The following is a 21690-nucleotide window of genomic DNA, read 5'->3' on the forward strand; positions in this document are numbered from 1 at the left end:
CGGCCCGCAGCCGCACGGAGAAGGCGGCGCCGCCCGCCTCCCTCCCGGCCCGCGCCCCGGCCCTCCGCGAAGCTCCCCAGCCGCGCAGGCGCGGCGCCCACCTGGCCCCTGCGCGCCCTCTTCGCCCGCGGCGCGCGCCCGCCGCCCTCCCGGCGCCTCTTCTCCGCCGCCGCAGCCATCGCGCCGGGAGGAGCCGGGCCTGCAGCGCGCGCGCGCGCGCGGGGGAGGCCGGGGGCGGGGCCGGAGCAGCGTAGCCATGGCGACGAAGCGCCTGGCCAGGTAGGCCGCGAGCAGGCGCCCTCCGCTGAGCCTCCGGGGCGCTCCGAGGCCCGCCCGAGCCGGGAGCCTGGGGGGGGCGGGGGCGAGTCTTGGCGCTGCAGCTGGGCGTGTCTTGCAGGCAGCTGGGCGCCGTCAGGAGCAGGGCCGGGGCGCCGCGGAGCCCCCTCGGAGCCGCGGGGCGGCCCTTCCGCTACCTGGTCGTGCTGGACTTCGAGTCGACCTGCTGGAGCGGCGGCGGGAGGCGCCCGCAGGAGATCAGTGAGTGCGGCCGCAGCTGCCGCGGAATGGCCGAGGGGCGCGCGGGCGCGCGGGCGGGCGGAGAAGGCCCCCCCGGGCAGTGGCTCCGACTCGGCCCTGCGCCTGGTCCTGGTCCTGCCGGTCGAGCGGGCCGCGCGCCTCGTGTTCGCGCGGTGCTCGCGGCCGGGCCGCCTGTCCTCCCGGCGCTGGGTCGCGCAGCGCCCGGAGCGCGGTTCGGGCTTGCGTTTCCGGCGCGGCGCTCCCGAGACGCTCCCGGCTGCCGTTCCGGGCGAGCTGGCCTGACGCTGGCGCCCTCCTCCCCGCAGTCGAGTTTCCAGCCGTTCTGCTCAACGCCTCCGACGGGGAGATCGAGGCCGAGTTCCACGCCTACGTCCAGCCTCAGGAGCAGCCGGTCCTCTCGGAATTCTGCACGGCGCTCACTGGCATAAAGCAGGTGCGCTCACCTTTTGTCCCGCAGGCGATTTCCGCAGCAGGACCAGGTTCCCACCTAAGACCGGGGCGAGGGATGCGTCTTCTTGAGGCTGGGGGTGAAATGCGCCTCAGGCCGCAGCTCCTGAACGTGCTTTGCTCTCTTTTGCCAAGAGTCAAGTGGATGAAGGAGTCCCTCTCCACATATGCCTGTCTCAGTTTTCTAAGTGGATTCAGAAGATACAAAAGGAGAAGAAAATTATTTTCCATTCCGTTCCTCCAAGCTGCGCTGCTGCCGAAGGAAAATTATGCACTTTTGTTACATGGTCAGGTAATTCAGATCACCCTGTGCTAAAGCTTGGTTTAGTGGTTTGATTTTTGTTTTGCCCCATAATGTGCCACACAATGTTGTGGAACTGCCACATTGATTTTGTAGATGTTTTCTGCTACTCCTTAGTTGTGGGGAGAAGAAAACAGCAAGGCAGACTAGCAATGCCCTGCCTCACACTGGGCCATCTCGCCAAACTTTCCCTCACTCTCTGGCCACTTCTGATATTTAGGAGGCTTACATTTGAAAGCACAGAGCAATCTTGCCTCCAATTTTTTTCACACATTTCAAAGTTGTGCAGTGTGATCACGGAACGCACACGTCTCGATAGGATAGTGTTCCGCTATCGGTAGCGTTCCGCAACTGCATAGAAAGTAACTTGCTTCCTGGGCAGTCCTGTCCATTGTCATCCCTCCATGTTTATCACAAAAAAGTAGCAGCTGCCTTAACAAACAAGCTGTTAGGCTGATCCTAACTAACTTCCCATGCTGTGATGCAGGGGCACTGGAATGGTCTCTGCTCCATGGGAACAGAGGCTGCCGAAGGTCTCCCTGAGGTCAGGGACATTTGTCCCATTGCCCTGGGGAAAGCCCCAGCAGCTGCCATGGAGCTACTTGTCATTGGTACAACTCCAAGCAGCCTTATGTTGGCGGATCAGGAAGGAGATAGGGTGCATAGTAGCCACTGCTGCCAATCATGCCCCTGTTGATGATGATGATGAAATACATTTGACAATAATTGAAATAAGCTCATTTCTTTACAGACTGGGATCTGGGGGTGTGTCTGCATTATGAGTGTAAACGAAAACAGCTGCGGAAGCCGGATGTGTTGAACTCCTGGATCGATCTCCGGGCAACTTACAAGGTGAGAGCATCAGCCAGTGGTGGAGCATCACACAACATTGAAATAGTAGAGTTTGTGAGTGGAGAATAATTGCTTCTTTTGTGCCATTCTCTGTCTCTCTCTCTCTCTCTCAAACACACACACACACACACTCACGCACACACAGTCATTGGAAGTCTCTCTGCATGCTCAAAAAGTGGTATATTTTACTAGATAATATTGACAGAAGAAAGTTGATTTACTTCTGCATTGCGTCCAGTACTAGAGCGTTGCGTAATAATTTTCCCTGTTTCTTTTCCCATCCTTTTTTTCTCTGCTCTACCTTTAGCGTATTCTCCAGCAGTGAGAGACAATGATTAATCTTTCTGTACCTGCCCTCCCCTGGACTTATGTGGTGGCTAGATAAATTAAGTGCCTGCGTGTCTTCCACGCATGGTGCTCCAGATGCGAGACCAATGATAAATAGTGATATGTTGTGAGCTGCTCTGTTTAGTAACTATTCAGGGGTGATGGTGGGAGCGGTCGGAGTGTGGCTGTGAATGGCTGTCTGTGTCGCTCTTGGTTTTCTCGATGATCGGTTTGTGTTTGGAGAGTTGATGTCTGTTCCGTGGCTATGAGAACACAAACAAGTTAAATTCAGTGGCGTGCAGCAGTTAACGTTGTGCTCTCCCCCCCCAATTTTGATTTTTCTTAGCTCTTCTACTCGAGGAAGCCACAAGGGTTAACTGGAGCTTTGCGGGATGTGGGAATCTTATTTGCAGGACGGGAGCATTCTGGTGAGTGTGATTTTGTTTTTGGTTTTAATTTTTGCAGTGGAGATGTGAAGCAAGTGGGGGGGGATATTTCTGAATTCCTAGGCAGGAAGTGTTAAGGTACTTGGGCAGTGGAGCACTTGGGATTTGTCGAGATCTACATAAAACAAGTCAAATACCCAGAAAGATGCTCCTGCTTGTTTCTTGTTAATGTCTTGTTCTAAAATGCATACGTGCCTCTGAGAGGGAATAGCTGGGGTTTGCTTTGGCAACTGGAGGGGGGAGCACAGTGGGAGTGCACCAGGTCTGCAACCAGACAGAAAGTCTCCATTTTGATCCCTGGCAGCATCTCCAAATGGGGGAGATGCCTGAACTCTGCCTGAAACCCCAAAGAGAACATAACATAAGAACGGCCCCACTGGATCAGGCCATAGGCCCGTCTAGTCCAGCTTCCTGTATCTCACAGTGGCCCACCAAATGCCCCAGGGAGCACACCAGATAACAAGAGACCTGCAAGGCTTCCTGGGAATTGTAGTTAAGAACATAAGAACAGCCCCACTGGATCAGGCCAGAGGCCCGTCTAGTCCAGCTTCCTGTATCTCACAGCGGCCCACCAAATGCCCCAGGGAGCACACCAGATGACAAGAGACCTCATCCTGGTGCATCTGGCATTCTGCCATAGCCCATTTCTAAAATCAGGAGGTTGCGCATACACATCATGGCTTGTGCCCTGTAATGGATTTTTCCTCCAGAAACTTGTCCAATCCCCTTTTAAAGGCGTCCAGGCCAGTCGCCATCACCACATCTTGTGGCAAGGAGTTCTACAGACCAACCACAAGCTGAGTAAAGAAATATTTTCTTTTGTCTGTCCTAACTCTCCCAACACTCAATTTTAGTGGATGTCCCCTGGTTCTGGTGTTGTGAGAGTGTAAAGAGCATCTTCCTATCCACTCTGTCCATCCCTTGCATAATTTTGTATGTCTCAATCATGTCCCCCCTCAGGCGTCTCTTTTCTAGGCTGAAGAGGCCCAAATACCGTAGCCTTTCCTCATAAGGAAGGTGCCCCAGCCCCGTAAGAGTTACTACCAGTCAGCATAGGTGATGCTGAGCTAGATGGACCAAGTACCTGACTCCATCGAAGTTCAGGTTGCTTCCTATGCTACAGAAAAAAAGCAATAAAGCTGACTGATAGCTGTTTCTCTCTGGGGTCAGTTTAAAATGCTGACCTGGAACTTTCTCAGGGGTCTCCTTCATTTATACGAATCTGCATCAGCGTAGGAGACCCTGCTGTCTGGTGCATCCCTTCTGGAGGTCCGGCTGATGGGTACCACAGACTTCCTGGTGGTGGCCCTATAGGTGTGAAATACCTTTTATGGGGAAAGTGGGGCAAGCTCTCTTCCTTCTTGTGTGTCAGGCAGGGTTTCAGGATGTTTGTATTCAACATCCTATGTTTAATCCACTGCCTCTCTAACTGCTTTTATACTGTTGATTTTTTTTTACCATTTTCCAAATTGTTTTTAATATATATTTTTTCTTCTTTATCCTCTGGCTTGACGCAGAAAGCAGCGTAAAACAAAGTAAACAGAACACTCTCAAAATAGAACAGCAGTTACTCACTATGGTTTAGTCTGCACAGGCTGCCAAAAATGGAAAAGCTTTTTCTAGTGCCAAAAATGATATCCAGAGAGGATGTCCAGTTCTAGGCTAGGTGGATGGGATGTTAGACCTGAAATTGGCCGCTTGCCAACTAAATCCTGTCCTTGCTGCAGGAGTTTGTTTAGCAAGTCCATCCCTTTGTAAATTGATGGTACTGTCAGTGCTGGAAATTGAACCTGGGACCTCGTGTGTGCAAGGCATGTGCTCCACCACTGAGCTGTGGTGGTGAAGGAGCAGAAAGAGCAGAGTGGTCTGCATTCTGCTGTCCATACTGGTTGTTAAGTGCATTGATACTGACGGTGTGGTGATGGTAAGTCCTGAGGAATTCTTTTCTGGAGCACGTGATTCCGCTACTCCTTGTTTTTGTTTACCAGAGTTGTGCTTTGCTTTTTCCTGCTCCGAGTCCATGCTGTTGATCCTGTGCTGATTTTGATTTTCCACTGGCTTCCCCAAGGGTTGGATGACTCTCGGAACACGGCTCGCCTTGCCTGGAGGATGATCTGTGATGGATGTGTGATGAAAATCACCAAATCTTTGGATAAGGTGGGTTGATTTTCTTCTCTGCACCTGTGATGGAAGAATATAGACCACTTAAGAATTTGCTGAAACAACCAACCAACAACTTTGGACCTGCCTTTGTCATCAAGGATTCTGATGCAGATTTTCTTGCTTGTCTTTGATGTCTGTTTTGCTTTCCCAATCCTCTTCGCTTGTGTGTAAAATCTATAGGTACCTCCAATGCAGAAATCTACTGCCAGATTTTTGAGTGCGAGGCCTACTGTTTGCAGCCCATTGGGAAGCAACGATGATGCAAAAACATCTTGTCTGGATGAAGGTAGGCACAGTGAGGTTTCTACCACAACGAAAAATGACAGCGGAGAGCAACCACAGGAATTAACTTCTGTGCATTTACTTGGAAATATCCATGTTGCATCAAGGAACTGCAAAAAGGCCAATGCGTTTGGCGGTGTCCAAAGCTGTGGGACCCCATGGACTGGAAGCCTCAGTTTCCCTCTTGGCTGTCTTCAGCCTTCCTACAATAACTCTTTGGTGGGCATCCAGAACAGACTAAATAATGAACACCTGACTTCCAACTCCTCTGTGTGTGATACAGGACTGGTTCTGGTCTCCACTACACTTTCCTCTGTCAGTATTTCTGACATGGAGATGAACACCGCTTTTGATTGCTTACCAATGCTGGCTGATTGGGAGGATGTCGCATTAATACCAGATTCACAACATAATGAAAGTTCAGAATTTTTGCCATTGAATGAGGACCTAGACAACAGGAGTCCGCTAACATTTGGAGACACAGAGGATGAGACTGGATCCAGTGTGGCAAATTTGGGATTGGAAAATGTTGGGAAGACTTCTCTGAACATGGAACTCTCCAACAAGACTTTTTTGTTCAAAAGCCCCACTACTACTGTTTTTGACAATGCAAAAGCTCAGAGCAAGTTTACAAACCCTTTTGCATTTAAGCTTCCTGCTACAAAGGCAATGACGCCTTCCACTGGAGTGTTAAAAGAAAATTGTGTCATGTCCTCTGGAACTCATAAGAGGAAGCCTTCCAGTCCTAAGTCATTTCCTCCATCCAAAAAGCCACCCTTTATAGTATATGAAGACAAGGAGATGGCCGCCAAAAGCTCCCTGTCTTTCAGAAGCTTAGGCCCACGCCACGTACCTTCTGGTGCCTTAAATTCCTCCATCAACATAAATCAATCTTCAGAAAATCAAAGAGTGACGCCTCCTTTGTGCCAGTGTGGGCGAAGAGCCAGAAGGCTGAATGTTTCAAATGGTGGTCCAAATCATGGCAGAGCCTTCTACAGCTGCCCAGCTGGAAAGCAGGAAGGGATCAAGAAGGGCTGCGGCTATTTCAAATGGGAACATGTGCTTCTCAAGGAGAAACAAGCTCTTCCTTCTCCCCCAAGTGCATTTAGGCTGCAGTCTTGGCACACGAGTGTTGGTTCATCAGGACACCCTCAGCAGAAGTCTCTGGGTCTCCGGCCTTCCATGCGGACTTAGTGTATCTCCTCCCAAATGTTGCTGCATCACAGATCTGGATGGTTTCCACAGCACACAATAATCCAGCAGCTTGTGGAACAAACTAGTTTATGTAAGACTGCGAATAAGCGTCAAAAGGTGGAGAGATGCCTGCAGAGAACAACTGCACATCCACGACCCTGCAAAGGTTTGTTGATGATGTCGGAGCACCTCAAACAAAGAGTCTAAGCAGGGCTGACGTATACAAGTGTGGCTTTCTACAGTTGATCTTTTTTAAAATGACTGAACACGTTATGTTGGCCTCACTACATAGCTGCAAACATGCAGACACTGTAAGAATCAGTTGTACGCGACTTTGACCTTGTGCTTGTGAAAGGCATTGCACATGGAGGAGCAATCATGGTGTAAAATGCTTTTTAAAAAATTTGATTCGTTATTAGTGGGGTGAAATGAAATGCAAACATGATGCTTTTAAAACTGAAATTTTGGCAGCTGTTTTTTTACAGTACTGTAAGTTCAGAATCAAATTGACAGTCATTCCGCTGATGTCTGGTTCTGTTTCCATCACCTTGTTTGTTCAGTGGTGCATTTAGGACAGCTTCTTATTGGAGAAAAGCTAGGAGCTGACACCAGCCTAGTGCGGAAAGGTCAGTGCTCACCTGTAAACTGACCTCCGTTTTCTAAAGTAACACGGGAGCTCCAGTAGATTCACTCAGGACCAACCCTCTGAAAAGGAAGAATGACTTCTGCCCCACAGCTGGTGGAAGTGGACAGCTTTCTTCTGAAACGTGTTGGAATGCTCACCTCAACCCAGCTTGGAAGTGGTTGCTGAGTTTGTGAATCACAGCTACGAAGGTGCAGTCCCTGTCCGGGATGGACCTAAAGGAGGAGCATCGACTGCTTCTTTGTACTGAATAGTTTTTATGTCTGCATGAATGAAATAAAATTGACCTTTGCCATAGTATTTCAAGTGCTGTTGCTCTCGCTCTTAACCTAAGCAAGGTGCAGTAATGCAAAGAGGTTGAAAGGCACCTGAAGTTCTTGTAACTGCTGAACTCTCGAAGCTGAGCTGCATTGTCACTTCCCACATGTGAGCGTAGCTGCAGGCCTCAGCTTCGCTTGTTTCTGAAACTAAATACAGGGAGTATGAGCCACTGTTAAGCACAGGCTGTGATCCATTGCCTGTTTACCTGGAGTAAGTCCCACTGAATGTGGTATGTCTTACTTCTGAGTAAACATGCCTTGGATTACACTTTAGTTTTGATTGATTTTTAGCAGGGGTTTAAGAATCTACTGAATTTTCCTACTGGACAGATGGGCTTTAAAAAAGCTCAGTATAGCTGATGCAGCTCCTGGGTTATTTAAAAGCCCCCCCCCCCTCTGTTTGTGTGAATCTGGCAGAGTTCCACACAATTCATGGTTGGGAAGTACCTGAATGGTAATGCCATCCTTGGCTCTTTCTAGTCTGCTGAAATGCATAAACCCCTGATGCATAAACAGGGTTGTGTCACAAACTGGGCCACTGCCAGGTTTTGTGTTATGGCGGCCCTAGCTTCCTCTTCTGCACTGAGTGTGGCTGAGGTGACCAAAGAAACTTATCTGAACGTAACTATCTGGAAATATTAAAATGGGATACACATGGATGTGTCGGTGATTCAATCTCTTTATGTACCCTGTAGATGTTTATCATGCAAGGGGACAGATAGTGCCATCTACAAACCATTTAAGCCAGATTCATGGAGCTAAAAGGAATGAAGCTCATTTATGACAAGAAGGAAACAGACAAACCCACCCAGGCTTGGAATCTCCTTGTTCTGCTGGAAGCCATCATATCACAGCCTGCTATACAGGTCTGCTGTCCTGGGAAAGGGCATAAGCTTTTCAGGCCTCCCTTTGTCAGGGTGGAAGGGGGGTGCTGGTGTCTTTGCCTGTGCACGCTTCTGGGGTGGCCTTTTTTATCCTGTAGCTTGCTCCAGATTTGTGGCAGTGTTCACGTCTGAGGTCTGGAAGCAAATCCATTTTGGCACTTTCTCCAGAGCACACAATGTTCTCCTCTGCAAGCAGCTGGACAACAGCTGGCCAGGGAGTTAAACTTTCCTTTGGTCTCTGCCTGGCAAGCTGCTTCTCCGGAGGATTTCACGTGAAGGAGGAGAAATGGTCCGCCATGGCTTCCTGCCCATGTTCTGACCTTGCATCACTTGTACACCCCAAGATTCCCAGAGAGAGAAAAAGAGAGAGAGAGGATCTGTATGCTTGCCCTTAACTGACGCCTGCCCAGTATTATCTTGCAACACATGGGGAACAAATTGAAAATGTCTGTTCTAAGGACAAGCCGTTTGCAAGTAAACAGATGGATCACACTAAGCTCCCTCCCACTCCTTCTTGCGCAGTTCGTTTCGTCGTATTTTCCCACTGACTGTCTTTGGCAGTTGTGGCACAAACTCCACCTGTTGGACAAGGAAAGAAATTACACCTTGCAGAGGCAGAATATCTGGTTGAGAAGCAGTCTACTTTTGAATGAATTTTAACTGGATGCAAAGATCAGTCAGTGGTTTGGGGGTCAAACATTTAAAGCAAGCAGACAAAATGTTTGAGAGCTACAGAGCTTAAACTACTGAGGAAAAAAATGGTTTTTGTGTTTAAACGTACACTGACACACAACTCCTGATGGGGTTAAAATTGGTGGGGCTTGTGGATTTTATGAAGAACTCTCCCCCCTCCCATAATTGCAGCAATGCTTAGAGTTCCCTGACTTACTTTCCGGGGGTACTTGTATGGAGCTGTGACTTTTTTGACATGGTCCTGCAGCTCCTCAATCAGGGCTTCCAAACTGTAGGAAAGGTAGTCAGGTGCCAAAACGACAAAGGCTTTCACTACCTTTTGTAAAAAAAGAAAAGATGTCATTTGAATTCAGTGTGTTGCAGGAAATGCATATGAAAGTGCTCGTAACAAAACATTTAGGGTGGCCACAGACTCCTGGCACAGACTCCAATTGTGTGGAGTTGGGATTCAGGTTATTGAAACCAGCATTAGGGACTTTGTGGCTGAAACGTAGTTATTTTTCACAGACTGCACTTTTTCCTTCAAGGAGCAAAAGTGCAGAAAGCCTTAGGGTTGTGTGTTTATTCTAAGGGCACATTTTTATAAAATAGAGATTATAATCGCTTTAAAAGTATGCTAGGTAGGTGGTATAGGGTCAGCAGATGCACCCACAGTCATTACTCAGGCACCCCCCCAGCTCCTGCTTTAGTGATAAGTAGAGATTTTTTTTGTAGATTTCAGAGTTTTGTCTGTTTACAAAAATGAGAAATGCAGAAAGAAGTGTTATGTGTCTTCATTTTGTTATCACTAAAGAAAATCACCCCTTTACCTGTACATTGCAGGAAATACCTGGACAGTACACTTAAAAAATCCAGTGTGAACACTGTGTACGTAGACTTGGCTGGTGATTGAGAGAGAGAGAGACTTTGTAATCTAAAGGCTAGCTGGTTATAGCCTCATAGTTAATTACAGATGTTCAGAGAACAATTTTAATTGGATTTTTAAAATAGTAGGTAGCCATGTTGGTCCATTAGAAAATATCCAGAAACCATAACGTAGTGGTAGCTTTTTTAGAACCAACCCAATAGGCTCAACTTTAAGCAAGCATTTGAGTTTTCCAGAACTCTTCAGCAGGTTGGAGGCTAGGGCTGCAGACCTGTGCACACTTTCCTGGGCGTAAGCTAACCTCCACTGAACTCAATGAGACTTGTGTAGACATGTATGGCATTGCACAATAAGCAAAGCAGAAGAAGTGGAGGGGCGGCTGAGCCCCCAAGTCTAATGTTTATCGAAGCCTGCAGCTGTGGTAGTCAAGTGGACTTGTGTTGTTTGGTCTCCCTGAACACAATCTCAGGCTGTCTTCAGTGACATTCTTGTGACAAATATTTAAGAATTTTTATATACTGCTTTTCAACAGAGTAGTTCACAAAGTAGTTTACATAGAAATAAATCAGTAAATGGTTCCCTGTCGCCACTCACTCACCTACTTAAAAAAAATTACAGAAGAGACCCCAGCAGCAGCCGCTGGGTCAAGAGGGACAGCTGCTCTTTCCCTGCTCGATAGAAGAGCTCACCACTTCATAGTGGTGGACAAAGACTTCAGCTCAGCCTGGGGCCAGGCGCTGAGGTGCCTAAGTTCCACCCATTCCAGCAACTCTTTGGCTACAGATCCCTCCATAGCTTCAACGTGTTCAGCTCCAAGGTGTGATTTGATTCCATTACCTCCCCTCTGAGGGGATCTGGGCTGCTGACAACAGCTGATTCTACCACCGCCGGATGCTCAAGCAGTGCACTTTCCACTTCAAAGGGTCCAATGCGGTACCTGTTGGAAATGACAAAAGGGCTTTGAGTTCTCTTGGATTTGGTGAAAGGCGCTTAGAAGTGTCGCCTTGCGCAGGCTACGCAGATGAGTTACGTTACCCAGCAGAATTGATGACATCGTCCGCTCTTCCCACAAACCAGAAGTAGCCGTCTTGGTCCTTAATCCCTCGGTCTCCAGTGATGTAGAACCCCCCACGCATGGTTGAAGCAGTCTTCTCTGGGTCGTCCTAACGCAGATGGAAACAGCAATATGCAAAATTCACTCTTGGAGATTTTTAAGATGCATTCCTTGATCGGTGCAAGCGTTTGTAAGGGGAAGGGGTGGATCCGTGTGCATTTGGCACTGATATTTTGTCCTGGTGCTACTGTTTGGAAAGTCACCCGTGCTGTCAAAAGAAGATTGGGCATGTTGCAGGGAGTACAGAATGTGCTGGGAGGGCCAGTAGCTCCAAGATGGGACCTGTGCATGGAGCCACCTGATGGGGGTGGCATAAGCAGCAAATTGCAGGGGGCCTGAAACTGCAAGGCAGATTTGGGGTGCCTTTCACCCCAAGTCTGTCGCAGCTGCCTCACTCCACCCTGTAGCCATTGATCTGCTTCTTGCTCACTCAAGTGAGAAGCTATTCTTTCCCATACTCCTTGTGCACTGCCGTGAAACCCAGAAGTCCCCATTCTTCTGGTTATATTTACAAGGACAGCACACGAGTCCCACACTTCCAGGTTTCACGGAAGTGAAACAACCTGTTGTTGTTTTTGTACTGCAGACATTTTTTGGGTTTCTTACTGTGTACTGAGTGAAAAGGCAAAATGGTCGCACAGGTTGTATCCGGATAGCGATATCTCCTTCTTTCCCGGGAGGCAAAATATTTCCGTTCTCATCGATGATCTGTAAAGGAAGCAGAAAACTATCCACGTGAATGTCACAAATTTAAACGGTTATAACAGAACGACTGACAAATGGATGAGAATCGTGGCTCCCCCCACTTCAAATCCCAGCTTGGCCATGAGCCCCCCGGTTGCCTTAAGGCAAACCACCCAGCCTCAGTTTCCCCCAACTGAAAATATGGGGAGAATGATACCACTTAAAGTTGCCACCCTACCAGTGGAAGTCCAAAGGTAGATGCCTCTTACAGGCACACAATACCTGGGTGTCATAGGCAGGAGATGGCTTCCCCATAGAGCCTGGCTTGATTTTCATCCCCTTGAAAGTTCCGCAAACCAGTACCTGTTCCAAGTGGGGAAGGAGAAGCAACGTGTGGCTGAAAGGCAAGACTTGGAAGAGTGTGTGCAGGGGAATGATGGAATTACTGATCAACGAGAGAGACAAAGGCAGGACTGTGGACAACCAATCTGTGACTGACTAATATAAGAGGGAGCCCCACTGGATCAGGCCCAAGGCCCATCTAGTCCGTCTTCCTGTATCTCACTGTGGCCCACCATACGCCTCAGGGAGCACACAAGACAACAAGATCCCTGCATCCTGTTGCCACTCCCTTGCATCAGGCATGTCAGAAATAGCCTACTTCTAAAACCAGGAGGTTGCATATAATCCTCTTGACTTGTAACCTGTGATGGGCTTTTCCTCCAGAAATCTGTCCAATCCGCTTTTCAAGGCATCTAGGCCAGGTGCATCACCACATCCTGTGGCAAGGAGTTCCACAGATTAATTACACACATTTCAGCAGCAATATGTTCCTGACTACCAGTTGCAGGAGAGCAGGGATGAGAGAAGGGTCTGCCTTCACCTGCTTCTTGTGAGCCCCCAGCAGCATCTAATGTACCACTCTGGGAGGACATTAGACTTGGTTGGCCTTGGGCCTGATCCTGCAGGGCTGCTCTGACCTCCTTTGGAGACTAGTTCACAAAGGGGAATCAAGTTCTGTGGAGTCTTTCAGGCATCTTCTGCTGACCTAGCAAAGGAAAGTTAGGGGAACCAGCCTGGAAGGGACTGCCAAAGTATCAGATGGACAAACATGAACCCAAAAGCCTGCTGGCCCTAGCTGTTGGAGGGGCGACCCACCAGCCCCTGGACTTTCTCCCAGTGACAACAACTGGCACATCATATTGGAAAGGTCTCAGGGGAGGCATTCCCTCCGGCACTTGAGGGGAAACGGGAACACCTCTTGTAAGCTGGTGCTTCCTGTTTCTAATTTTTATTATTAAAAATAAGGTGTTTTTCTTCTTCAGTGGCTGCCTGATTAAGAAGGCATCCTTTTAGTCACTCAAATGTTTGCAATCTGATTAACTGATTAGATACTGCACCTTTAATTATAATAATTATTATGATACCATTCTTTTATGTTTTAGATGCCACTGATGGACAGACTTCCCCTCCGCTCCCACTATTGCCTCTCGGTGAGAAAAGAGAACAAGCCATTGTGCTTGTACAAAATATCCCAGGGAGGGAAGAGAGCCGCCTGCTCCTCCCACTGCGGAAACCGCTCCGCTTACCGTCTCTGTCTGCCCATAGCCTTCGTAGATATCCAGGCCTGTTTCCTTTTTCCACTGCTCCATCACTTCTGGGTTCATGGGCTCTCCTGCGCTCACGCAGTGCTTCAGACTGCGGAATTTATAGCTTTGGATGAATTGAAAGGAGATGGGGAAGAAGGCAGAGAACGAGCAGTTTGATTTTGTAAAGGTTTAATGATTCAATTTTTATTTCATTTTCTGTGTGTGTGTGTGAGAGAGACAGACAGACAGACAGAGAATCTGCAAGGCCACCCCCTCTGTTTGACTTTAACCTTGGTGATGGCAGCATTCCTACTAGAGGTGTCCTCCCATATTTGCAATTTCACTTATCCGCAGTTCTCAAATTCTAGCGTTCTTGCTGCCTGTCCGCTTCCTCTGCTGTCCACTTCCTGTTAGAATTCTTGCTGCTGCCTCCTCTAGCATTCTAGCTCCTAGTAGCTAGAAGTCTAGGTTCTCGCTGGCTGCTTCCATTTCCAAAGCAAAAGGAAGAAAAAGCTTTCTTGTGCAAAGCATTCACAAATGAAGCGAGGCGAGTCATGAGCACATTGGGGGTGTTTGAGTAGGGCTGGGTATCTGCAGTAGCAGCAGAAATGTACCCCCTGCCGATACAGGGGGATGCCTGTATTTTATTCTGCAATAAGGATAAGTTGAGAGGAAGAAGGAGGGTGCCGGGTGCAAGGTCTCCCTCCCCTTGACCGCCTTAGCTTTTCTCCCATAATTTGAGTACTGGCCTGCACAGCTGCGAGGAGGGTGGCGTTTAGCCCACCCTGTGACCAGCAGTTACAAATGTGTGGCTCTTTACCTGGTTAGACCCACCCCAGAATAGTTTTTAAGTAGCCAGTGTATTCTGTGAAGTGGGGGAAATTCTGTTCTCAGTGTATGCAGCAGTGCAGACCCTGCAAAACAGCAGGCTCACAAGTGGTATGTATTCCTTACCTGGTCAAACTGTGACGTACAAGCATCCGATAAGCAGTCGGAGCGGAGCAGAAAGTTGTTATGGGAAACCTGGCCAAAGTCTAGATAACGGTAAACGATAGAGGATGTCACAATCTGACTTAATGCTGAACGTAGAAAGATCTGCAGACTGTACCGTTCCGTAGACAGGAAAGGGGACCATGGCACCCACCAGTTGTACTCTGACTTGTTGATTTAAGAGCTGCATGGTTTCAATGACAGCACATTCCCCCATTATTTGTTCCTCAAGCACTGGCAGTGGTTGCCCCCCCCCCCCACAGCTCCCCTCCAACTTGGGGGGCCTCTGAGGCACTCTGCCATTATTTAGTAAAAGCTTTGGACACTGAGGTGGCCTTGAGGAACAACAATGGGTATATTTGAAGGCAAGGCCATGCTGGTGCCCTAAATATGCAAGCGTAAAAAGTCCCCATCCCATAACATCCCTCCAAAAAGTGTATTCTTAGAAAGGAAAAAGCAAACAGAAATATGACTTTATATTTGCATGTACTGTATTCCTAGGAGAAGGTGCAGCAAAAACTCATGGACATAAATATCATGAACTAACCTGGTTTGCATTATGAAGCGAATGGCAGTTTTTTGTTTTTGCCTACCCCAGACTGGTGAGGGTGGGAAGGTGTGTTCAATAAGTTTCACGTGTTAAAAATTGGCCACTTGTGTTTAATAAAGTGGCCCAAGTTAGACCGAAGTGCAGTCTAGCAACTTTGTTGGGGAGTGCAAGGCTGCACAGAATGCCAGGTGCAGGGAAGTGGCAGCGAGATCTTGTAGTCTTGTGTGCTCCCAGAAGCATCAGGAGGCCCACTGTGAGATGCAGGAAGCTGGACTAGGCGGGCCCTGGGCCTGATCCAGCAGGGCTCTTGTGTGTGTCCTTAAGTGCTTTCAAGTAAAAATACTTTCTCATCTTTATTTCTTAGTCAGCAAATATAAAAAATTTTCATCTACAGCAGAAGTTGCTTATAGTGTGAGTTCCTGAGAAGGTGTGGCTTACTTAGCCTGTGCATGAATCCAGTCCCATCTAAAAGCTCTTGGCAGCTGTCCTGCTCTGCCAACCCCTGGCCCTGGGAGGCTGCATTCTGGGCAAAACACCTTCTTTTAGTAATTGTACAAGGCTTTAGCTTGAGCCACAATAGTAGAGATCCTCTCTGCCCAGTCTGGTTGCAATGACTGGCTCATACAGACAACCATGTTCAAGAAAAGCCCTGCTCTTGTGTAATGCCAAGATGCTTGATACTTACTTCAAGGACAGGCTGTGGCTCGAAACGTGGCATGCCATGGACAAACACGCAGGCCCCCTGGATCCACGGCGCAAAGACGCTACTCCATGCTGATTTTGCCCAGCCTGTGTCGGAAGTGTTCCAAATCACATCCAGAGGTGTCAGATCGAGCCAATATCTACAGCACACAACAGAAAGAAAACAGGATGACTTGTGCAAAGAAGAGTGATGATTGTCCTGCAGGGAGAGTGCAAGGCTCCAAACCCCAAATAACAGCCGCAGAGGAGAGTGAGCATTTGGACTCTGCACATTTTGTTACAGCACCAAGTAAGCAGTCTTAATGAAAACGCAGTGCCCCATTACAAGTGACTGGTGCTGTCAGTAACTCAGTGAGCCTCTGAGCAGCTCTCAGCTTTACATTCCAGTCTTATTCATCTCATTTCTAACCCAGCTTCCATCTATGGTGGAACTCAAGGCTGCTTTTGAGCACTCGTAGTGACTGCAGTCCCATACCACCTTGCATGGACATCAGTCTCATGGAACTCACTGGGACATGCCATGACTGTGCTGGAAAAGACCAAGCTGTGATGCAGAAAAGATAAGTTCAAATCTTGCCTTGGCCATGAATTCACTGGTTAGTCTTAAGCAAGCAGCCGATTTTGTGCCTCTGTCTCACTAACTGTAATATGGGGATAATAATACTGACTTTCCTTACAGAACGTGATGCAAATTTCTGAGATTGAAGTGCTTCATAAACACTCTAACATTTTTTTTTAAGTAGTGGCATTATTGGTTTCAGGGAGTTTTTTATCCCAGAGTTCTCCAAATGAACCAGCTGTAGATCAGACCACCAAAACAGAGAGAAGATCTTTCCACACCTTCCGTTTACGCCCAGTCCAATTCCGTGGCTGCAATGGGAATGTTCAGTCATTTTTGGAGCACCTGTCGTACCACTAGTGAAATAGATGGTCATTGGGTCGTCATTCTTTGTGCTGACACAGTTGTGGTCCGTGTGTGCAAGGCTGTAAGGCACACAGAGAGACTTGAGATCAAATGGTTACAGTAAACATTAGTCGTAAACCCAGAAGACCTTGAAATCTAGATAGTGACCCGAGGGCAAAGTATCCCACTTGTCCCAAGAGGCCAGCCTGGACTTACGCCAACAAGTTGCTGAAATTTCTCCAGCCTTCACGGTTGTTCCTTGAGACAATGAGCTTGCTCTTCAGAGCCTGGCATTCTGAAGCTACCGCATCTACGGCCGGAGCCAGCACCTGGTCAGTAATGATGCACTTGGCCTTTGATGCCTGCAGTCTGTGGAAAATGTCCTTTGCCGTCAGCTGTGTGGTCCCCGGAATAAGAACAGTTCCTGATGGAAGGAGCAATTTGGGAAGACTAAGATTAGTGTGACATGCTCCATGCTTCAGAGGCAAGAAGCTTTTGGGGCACGAGAAAGAAAGGACAGCAGAACAGGATCCGCCCTTGTCACCCTTGCTCTGACTGTGCCCTAACCCTAACCTCACAGCTATCCTCGTTCTCTGTGGCGAGGAGCAGAAGAGGGAGGGGGTGTGCATTACATCATAAATCAAATGTGAGCCACCTAGTAGGCCCTTTAAGAGTTGGAAAGGTGAGGTATAAACGTCTAGCTAAAATTACTCAGTAAATAATGTAGTAGCCCAATTCAGAGTGCTGATTGGCTGGCCCTGTTGTAACCCCTGGGGGACTGATTGGTTGGCCCTTCTGGCACCGCTGATTAGCTGGCCTTTATGGCATAATGAACTCACTATCTTCCACCCCAGGCAAATGTTTCAAGTTGAAAAAACAAAATAAGAGTTGGCTTTCAAAATGATACCTAATACAGATCCAAAAAACATGTTTAGCTGGCCCCATCTCCCTCACTCTGCTCTTCTCTCCAGCTGACACTGGAGCAGAGGCGCAGCAGTTGTTATCGCTAACCTGTTCGCATGCAAGCCACATTTAAGAGCCACCATTCAGGTATCCGTGGCAGGATCGCTATAACCCGGTCTCCTTTTTGGAGGCCACATTCCTCAGAGAGCACAGCGGCTGCTTTCTTGGATTCCAGTGCCAGCTCTTCAAAGCTCCACTTCACTTCGTCTCCTTGGTCACTGATGTACCACAGGGCTGGGTTCAAAGGTTGCCGCCGTCCTTCCTGATGGAACAACAAAATATGCTGTCAGACCTTGAACCCTGCTATAGAAGCTGTACGGACCTGCATGACTGTTCTTGGCATGCGTCAAGTCTACAATGTTGGGTTATGGTTGCCGCTGTGTCGATTGGATGATTTAAAATCTCTATAGCCAGTAAGCCACCCGCTGAACACCAGGGAAGGAGAAAATTGCCAGCCACAAGCAACCTCCATGTTCAAGCTCATAAAGGTCCCAAATTCAGCATGGAAAAGCTACAGAAGTTCTACCTTTTCCACCTCGGCCCACTTGTCCACCACGTCTTTGGCAAAGTTGAAGTACTCCGGCACATGCGGCTTGTACTGCTCGTGTATCGATTTGTAGTCTGAAAAATTCTGAGCGGCCAGCATTGGGTACCGTTTGCTGAAGTGTCTGGCACAAGTCAAGCTGAGCATCGGCAGAAACTTTAAAGTCTGAGCCTTCCATAATATCACCCTGGAAACGCAAACCATAATGGGTCCTTCCACAACGCTTCACATTCAGTAGCTTTTTCCTGGACCACCAACCTGCAATTCACATGGAAAACAATCATATGGCTTATTAGAGCCCCTGATGGACCCCCTTACCCTCTCCGATTACAAACTGCTCCCTCTTTTGAGGCCTAAAGACATTTTTGGGACTAGGATATAGGCCCACCACTTCTTAGATGATTCTAGCTACCCACACCGGTCCTTGATGGAGCATCTGGCCCCCAAAACCAGCAGCGTTGACACAGTTGATCGATTTCTGTTATGGCCCAAGATTTTCACCCATGACTATATAGAGGAAAGCTCTGATAGCACTCAGGTTACCAGGTCAGAGGCATCCCTAAACCTGAGAATCAGCAGGTAGGGACCGGGTGATGTCACACAGTTGCATAATATTGAATGGCCAAAAAATCTGGGGCTAAAGTGAAGCTGTGCAGCAGAAAAGGAGCTGGGAAAATTAGAGGGATAATCCTAATTTTTTTAAAGAGGAATTTCCCCAGAGGAGACATTGCAACATTTTGGATGAGAAAAATTTCAAAATCAGCCATCGTGTTCTCCAGTGAATGGTAGCAGAGGGCCCTGGGGCCTGAATGGCCTTCAACAAATGGACTAATGAAACCACCACTTGAAGCTTTGAAAATACATAACTTCCTGCATGAGAATGTCTCCCCCCCCCCCTTGCAGGCCTCACTGGAATGCCAACGGCTAGTGGAGCATTACCCAACAGCAGTGGGACATCAGGTCAGGTGTGACTGCCCTTGCAAAGGAAAGGAACACACTCCAGAGTGGGGTAATCATTGACAGCAGCGGCTGCCAGCCCAGCAACATTTTGAAGGGCAGCGAGCTGTGAACTGGCCTTCTGTTGATGCGGCCAGAAGTTTCAGCTACTGCTTTTAACAGAAACATACAAAAGAAAGCAATTGGGCAGTTACCCGTCCCAAAGCTGCTCACAGAGAGACACAAAAGAGGCAGAGAGGAGGGAGGCGCAAGGCCTGAGCATCCTGACCAAGCCCTTCTGCCCTGCCCACTTGCTTCACTAACTGCCTGATGAGGTGTTCTTTCTACCGCGAAGGCTGCTGACTTGATATTTGGCTACTTTTTGGGTTGGTCACAAGAGATGCAGGACCCAGCATTGGCGTTGCTAGGGGGGTGCAGGCCGCACTGGGTAATGCACACAGGGGGAGTGACACACATGAGAGGGTGACACGCACGGGGGGGGTGTGACATGCTAAAATTGCGGTGGTTAGGAGTAACCCCATCATGTTATATAGCGTTGGATGCAGAATTTTGAGCTGAATACAATGCAAGAAAACCAGAGAGAAATATCGCCTATCAAAAGGTATGGTCAAAAACTGAAGAACAAAAAATGCATGGAGCCCTATGGAAAGTGAAACTGAGCCGTATCGTGCATTTACTCACGAGTAGACAAACATACCTTAGTCCGTCAGAAAGCACAGGCTGAGAGGAATCCAATGACACCAGAATGGTCCTGATCCAATGAATGCAGCCCCCAAAAACACCTGAGAAGGGAGTCCCTCCCTCCAAGCAGACGAATGTATTGAGCCCTATGGAAAGCAAAACCAAGCCTCAAGGTTGCATCTACTCACGAGTAAGCAAACATGCCTTGGCTGGTGGTCAGGCTAGGCAAAGGGGAATGTGAAACCACCAAGAATGGTCCTGATCTGATGGAACTGGAGCTCAACAAATGCTCCCATACTAAAAAGGATCAAAAGAGAGGCTTCAGCTGATAAGGTGAACCTTTTTGAGACTTGCAAAGCCAGATGGATCCTGACAGTGATCTGGTTTAAACAGAAGTTCTTAAATTGAACTGGGCACTGGGTAGGGCTGAAATCCTTACTGATTTTGGAGGAGGGGGGTGTTATTCCAGGCAGGCTACAGAGGAAATTCACTTGGTGATCCAGGGCTGGCTTCTGCTTATTAAATTATTTGTTTTACTTTAATTATTTATACTTATTTATTTTAATTTGCCTGATGATGTCACTTCCACCATGATATCACTTCTGGTGGGTCTTGAACAGATTGTCATTCCAAAAAATGGGTCCCAGTCCTAAAAGTTTGAGAACTGCTGCAATAAGGTGTTAGTAAGTTGACACCCTGGCGGGAGGATATGTGACACCAAATCACTAAAATCGCAGTTTGGAGGAATAGTACCATCATGTCAATCAATGCGTCATTTCATGCAGAATGTGCTCTATCTTTGTTCTATCAGAAGGTACAGCCAAAAAAACCAGTTGGGGCGGAGTGATGGTACATCACCACGCCCACTGCCTGGGGTGCTCCCCCCCACTGCATGGGGGTGACGCGCTGGCATCCCGCACTGGGTGATGCGAACCCTAGTGACGGCACTGGGAGCCAGGCCTGCTCTGGGGGGGGGGGGGGTGTTTGTGTCTTCTTTGAACGGGCTGATGCAGCCACTTAATTTGTGATGAAACAGCTGACAGCTGCATTTCACGTGCAGGATTTTCCTCCCACTCTGAGGGGCTTCTTTCCCTCCAGGTCTGGGGGGCTTTGGTTTCAGAGAGCGGGGGGGGGGGTCGGGTCCAGAAGGAAGGACCCCAGGCCTGTGGACAGCAGCTCGCTTCTGACCGAGCCAGGCGGGAGCCACTGTCTGGGGACCAGAGGGAAGGCCCCCCTCCCGTCCGCCCCGCAGAGTGTCAGCTCCGCTCCCTGGGGCCGCCCTCCCCTCCTGTCCCCTCCGCTCGGGCTCGGTCTCCAGTCCAGCAGGGCCTGCACGTGGGAGGAACCGGCTCCCAGGACTCCTGCTGGCGGCGGCCGCGACCCACCCAGCTGCCGAGGGGGTGGGAAGGGGCGAGCTGGCTGGGCAGCAGCCCCTTCGGCACTCGGACGGGCCCTCCGGGAGTCTGCAGAGCTGAGGAAACGGAGCGGGACTCACGGGCGGAGCTGCGAGTTCCTCGCGGGCGGGCGGGCGCGGGCTGTGCCGGAATGCTCGCGGAGTGCCGGAGAGCGGGCAGGGAGCCCGGCCGCGAGTCACGCCCACGCCGGGCGCAAAGGTCTGGCTCGCGCCCTGTGCTGGGGGGCGGCAGCCCCCGCGGCGACAGGGCTCCGAAGTCCACCCGCACTCGGCTCCCGCCGGGGGCGCCCGGCCGCGCATGGCGGGGAAGGGGCCGCCTGCCAGGATCGGAGGCGCGCAGCCCGGGAGCGGGAGCGGGGAGTCGGGCGCGCGTCCCTCCGCGGCGCTGCTGCGGCTGCGCTTGGACCGGGGACGCTCCCGCCAGCCTGCGCGGCGCCGCTGCGCCCTTCCCAGCCGTGCTGCGGGCGGGCGGGCGGGAGCGCTCGGTCGCTGCGCGCCGCGAAGCCGCGCGGCCGGCCCGGGGAGGCGCGCGACCGACGCCCGGCGCTGAGCGGCGCTGGCGAGTGCGGGGCCGCGCCCGCCAGAGGGACGCGCTCGCGCCGGGAGGCCCCGCCCCCGCGGGACGGGCCTGGTGCGCGCGCGGG

General features: G+C 49.6%; 3 protein-coding genes across 12 annotated transcripts in view; 1 reads left to right on the forward strand and 2 right to left on the reverse strand.

Moving 5' to 3' along the window:
* The window catches only part of REXO5 (RNA exonuclease 5), a 28299-nt gene extending 28112 nt beyond the window's left edge, over positions 1-187 (reverse strand). For all 6 annotated transcript variants that reach the window (XR_010795031.1, XR_010795030.1, XR_010795032.1 and 3 more), the window contains exon 1: positions 102-187. Coding sequence is in view for 3 of the 6 variants with exons in the window: in XM_066640470.1 (XP_066496567.1) it covers positions 102-179 (78 nt within the window). In the remaining 3 variants the exon portion in view is untranslated. The remainder of the gene's footprint in view (positions 1-101) is intronic.
* Positions 158-8261, forward strand: ERI2 (ERI1 exoribonuclease family member 2). 2 transcript variants are annotated; one of them, XM_066640473.1, is made up of 8 exons: positions 158-279; positions 398-537; positions 843-970; positions 1120-1276; positions 2037-2137; positions 2811-2892; positions 4979-5067; positions 8208-8261. In XM_066640473.1, exons 1-8 carry the CDS (start codon positions 257-259, stop codon positions 8232-8234), a joined length of 747 nt encoding a protein of 248 aa, XP_066496570.1. In that variant the 5' UTR covers positions 158-256; the 3' UTR covers positions 8235-8261. The 2 variants fall into 2 exon arrangements, with proteins under 2 accessions (XP_066496570.1, XP_066496569.1); XM_066640472.1 differs by lacking the exon at positions 8208-8261 and adding an exon at positions 5254-7489 and having other exon boundaries at positions 185-279.
* LOC136663646 (acyl-coenzyme A synthetase ACSM3, mitochondrial-like) lies at positions 8178-21443 on the reverse strand. 4 transcript variants are annotated; one of them, XM_066640474.1, is made up of 15 exons: positions 21128-21443; positions 19649-19778; positions 17977-18252; positions 17499-17712; positions 16704-16911; positions 16424-16567; positions 15567-15723; positions 14296-14375; positions 13342-13465; positions 12035-12115; positions 11675-11776; positions 10990-11117; positions 10792-10891; positions 9286-9405; positions 8178-8975 (listed from the first exon to the last, which is right to left on the reverse strand). In XM_066640474.1, exons 3-15 carry the CDS (start codon positions 18196-18198, stop codon positions 8889-8891), a joined length of 1767 nt encoding a protein of 588 aa, XP_066496571.1. In that variant the 5' UTR covers positions 18199-18252; positions 19649-19778; positions 21128-21443; the 3' UTR covers positions 8178-8888. The 4 variants fall into 4 exon arrangements, 3 of the variants coding, with proteins under 3 accessions (XP_066496571.1, XP_066496572.1, XP_066496574.1); XM_066640475.1 differs by lacking the exon at positions 16424-16567; XR_010795033.1 differs by lacking the exon at positions 8178-8975 and having other exon boundaries at positions 9339-9405; positions 10553-10891.
* Between the last annotated feature and the right edge of the window lie 247 nt (positions 21444-21690).

The sequence above is a fragment of the Tiliqua scincoides genome, chromosome 13, assembly GCF_035046505.1.
Source record: "Tiliqua scincoides isolate rTilSci1 chromosome 13, rTilSci1.hap2, whole genome shotgun sequence".
NCBI classification, from domain to species: Eukaryota; Metazoa; Chordata; class Lepidosauria; order Squamata; family Scincidae; genus Tiliqua; species Tiliqua scincoides.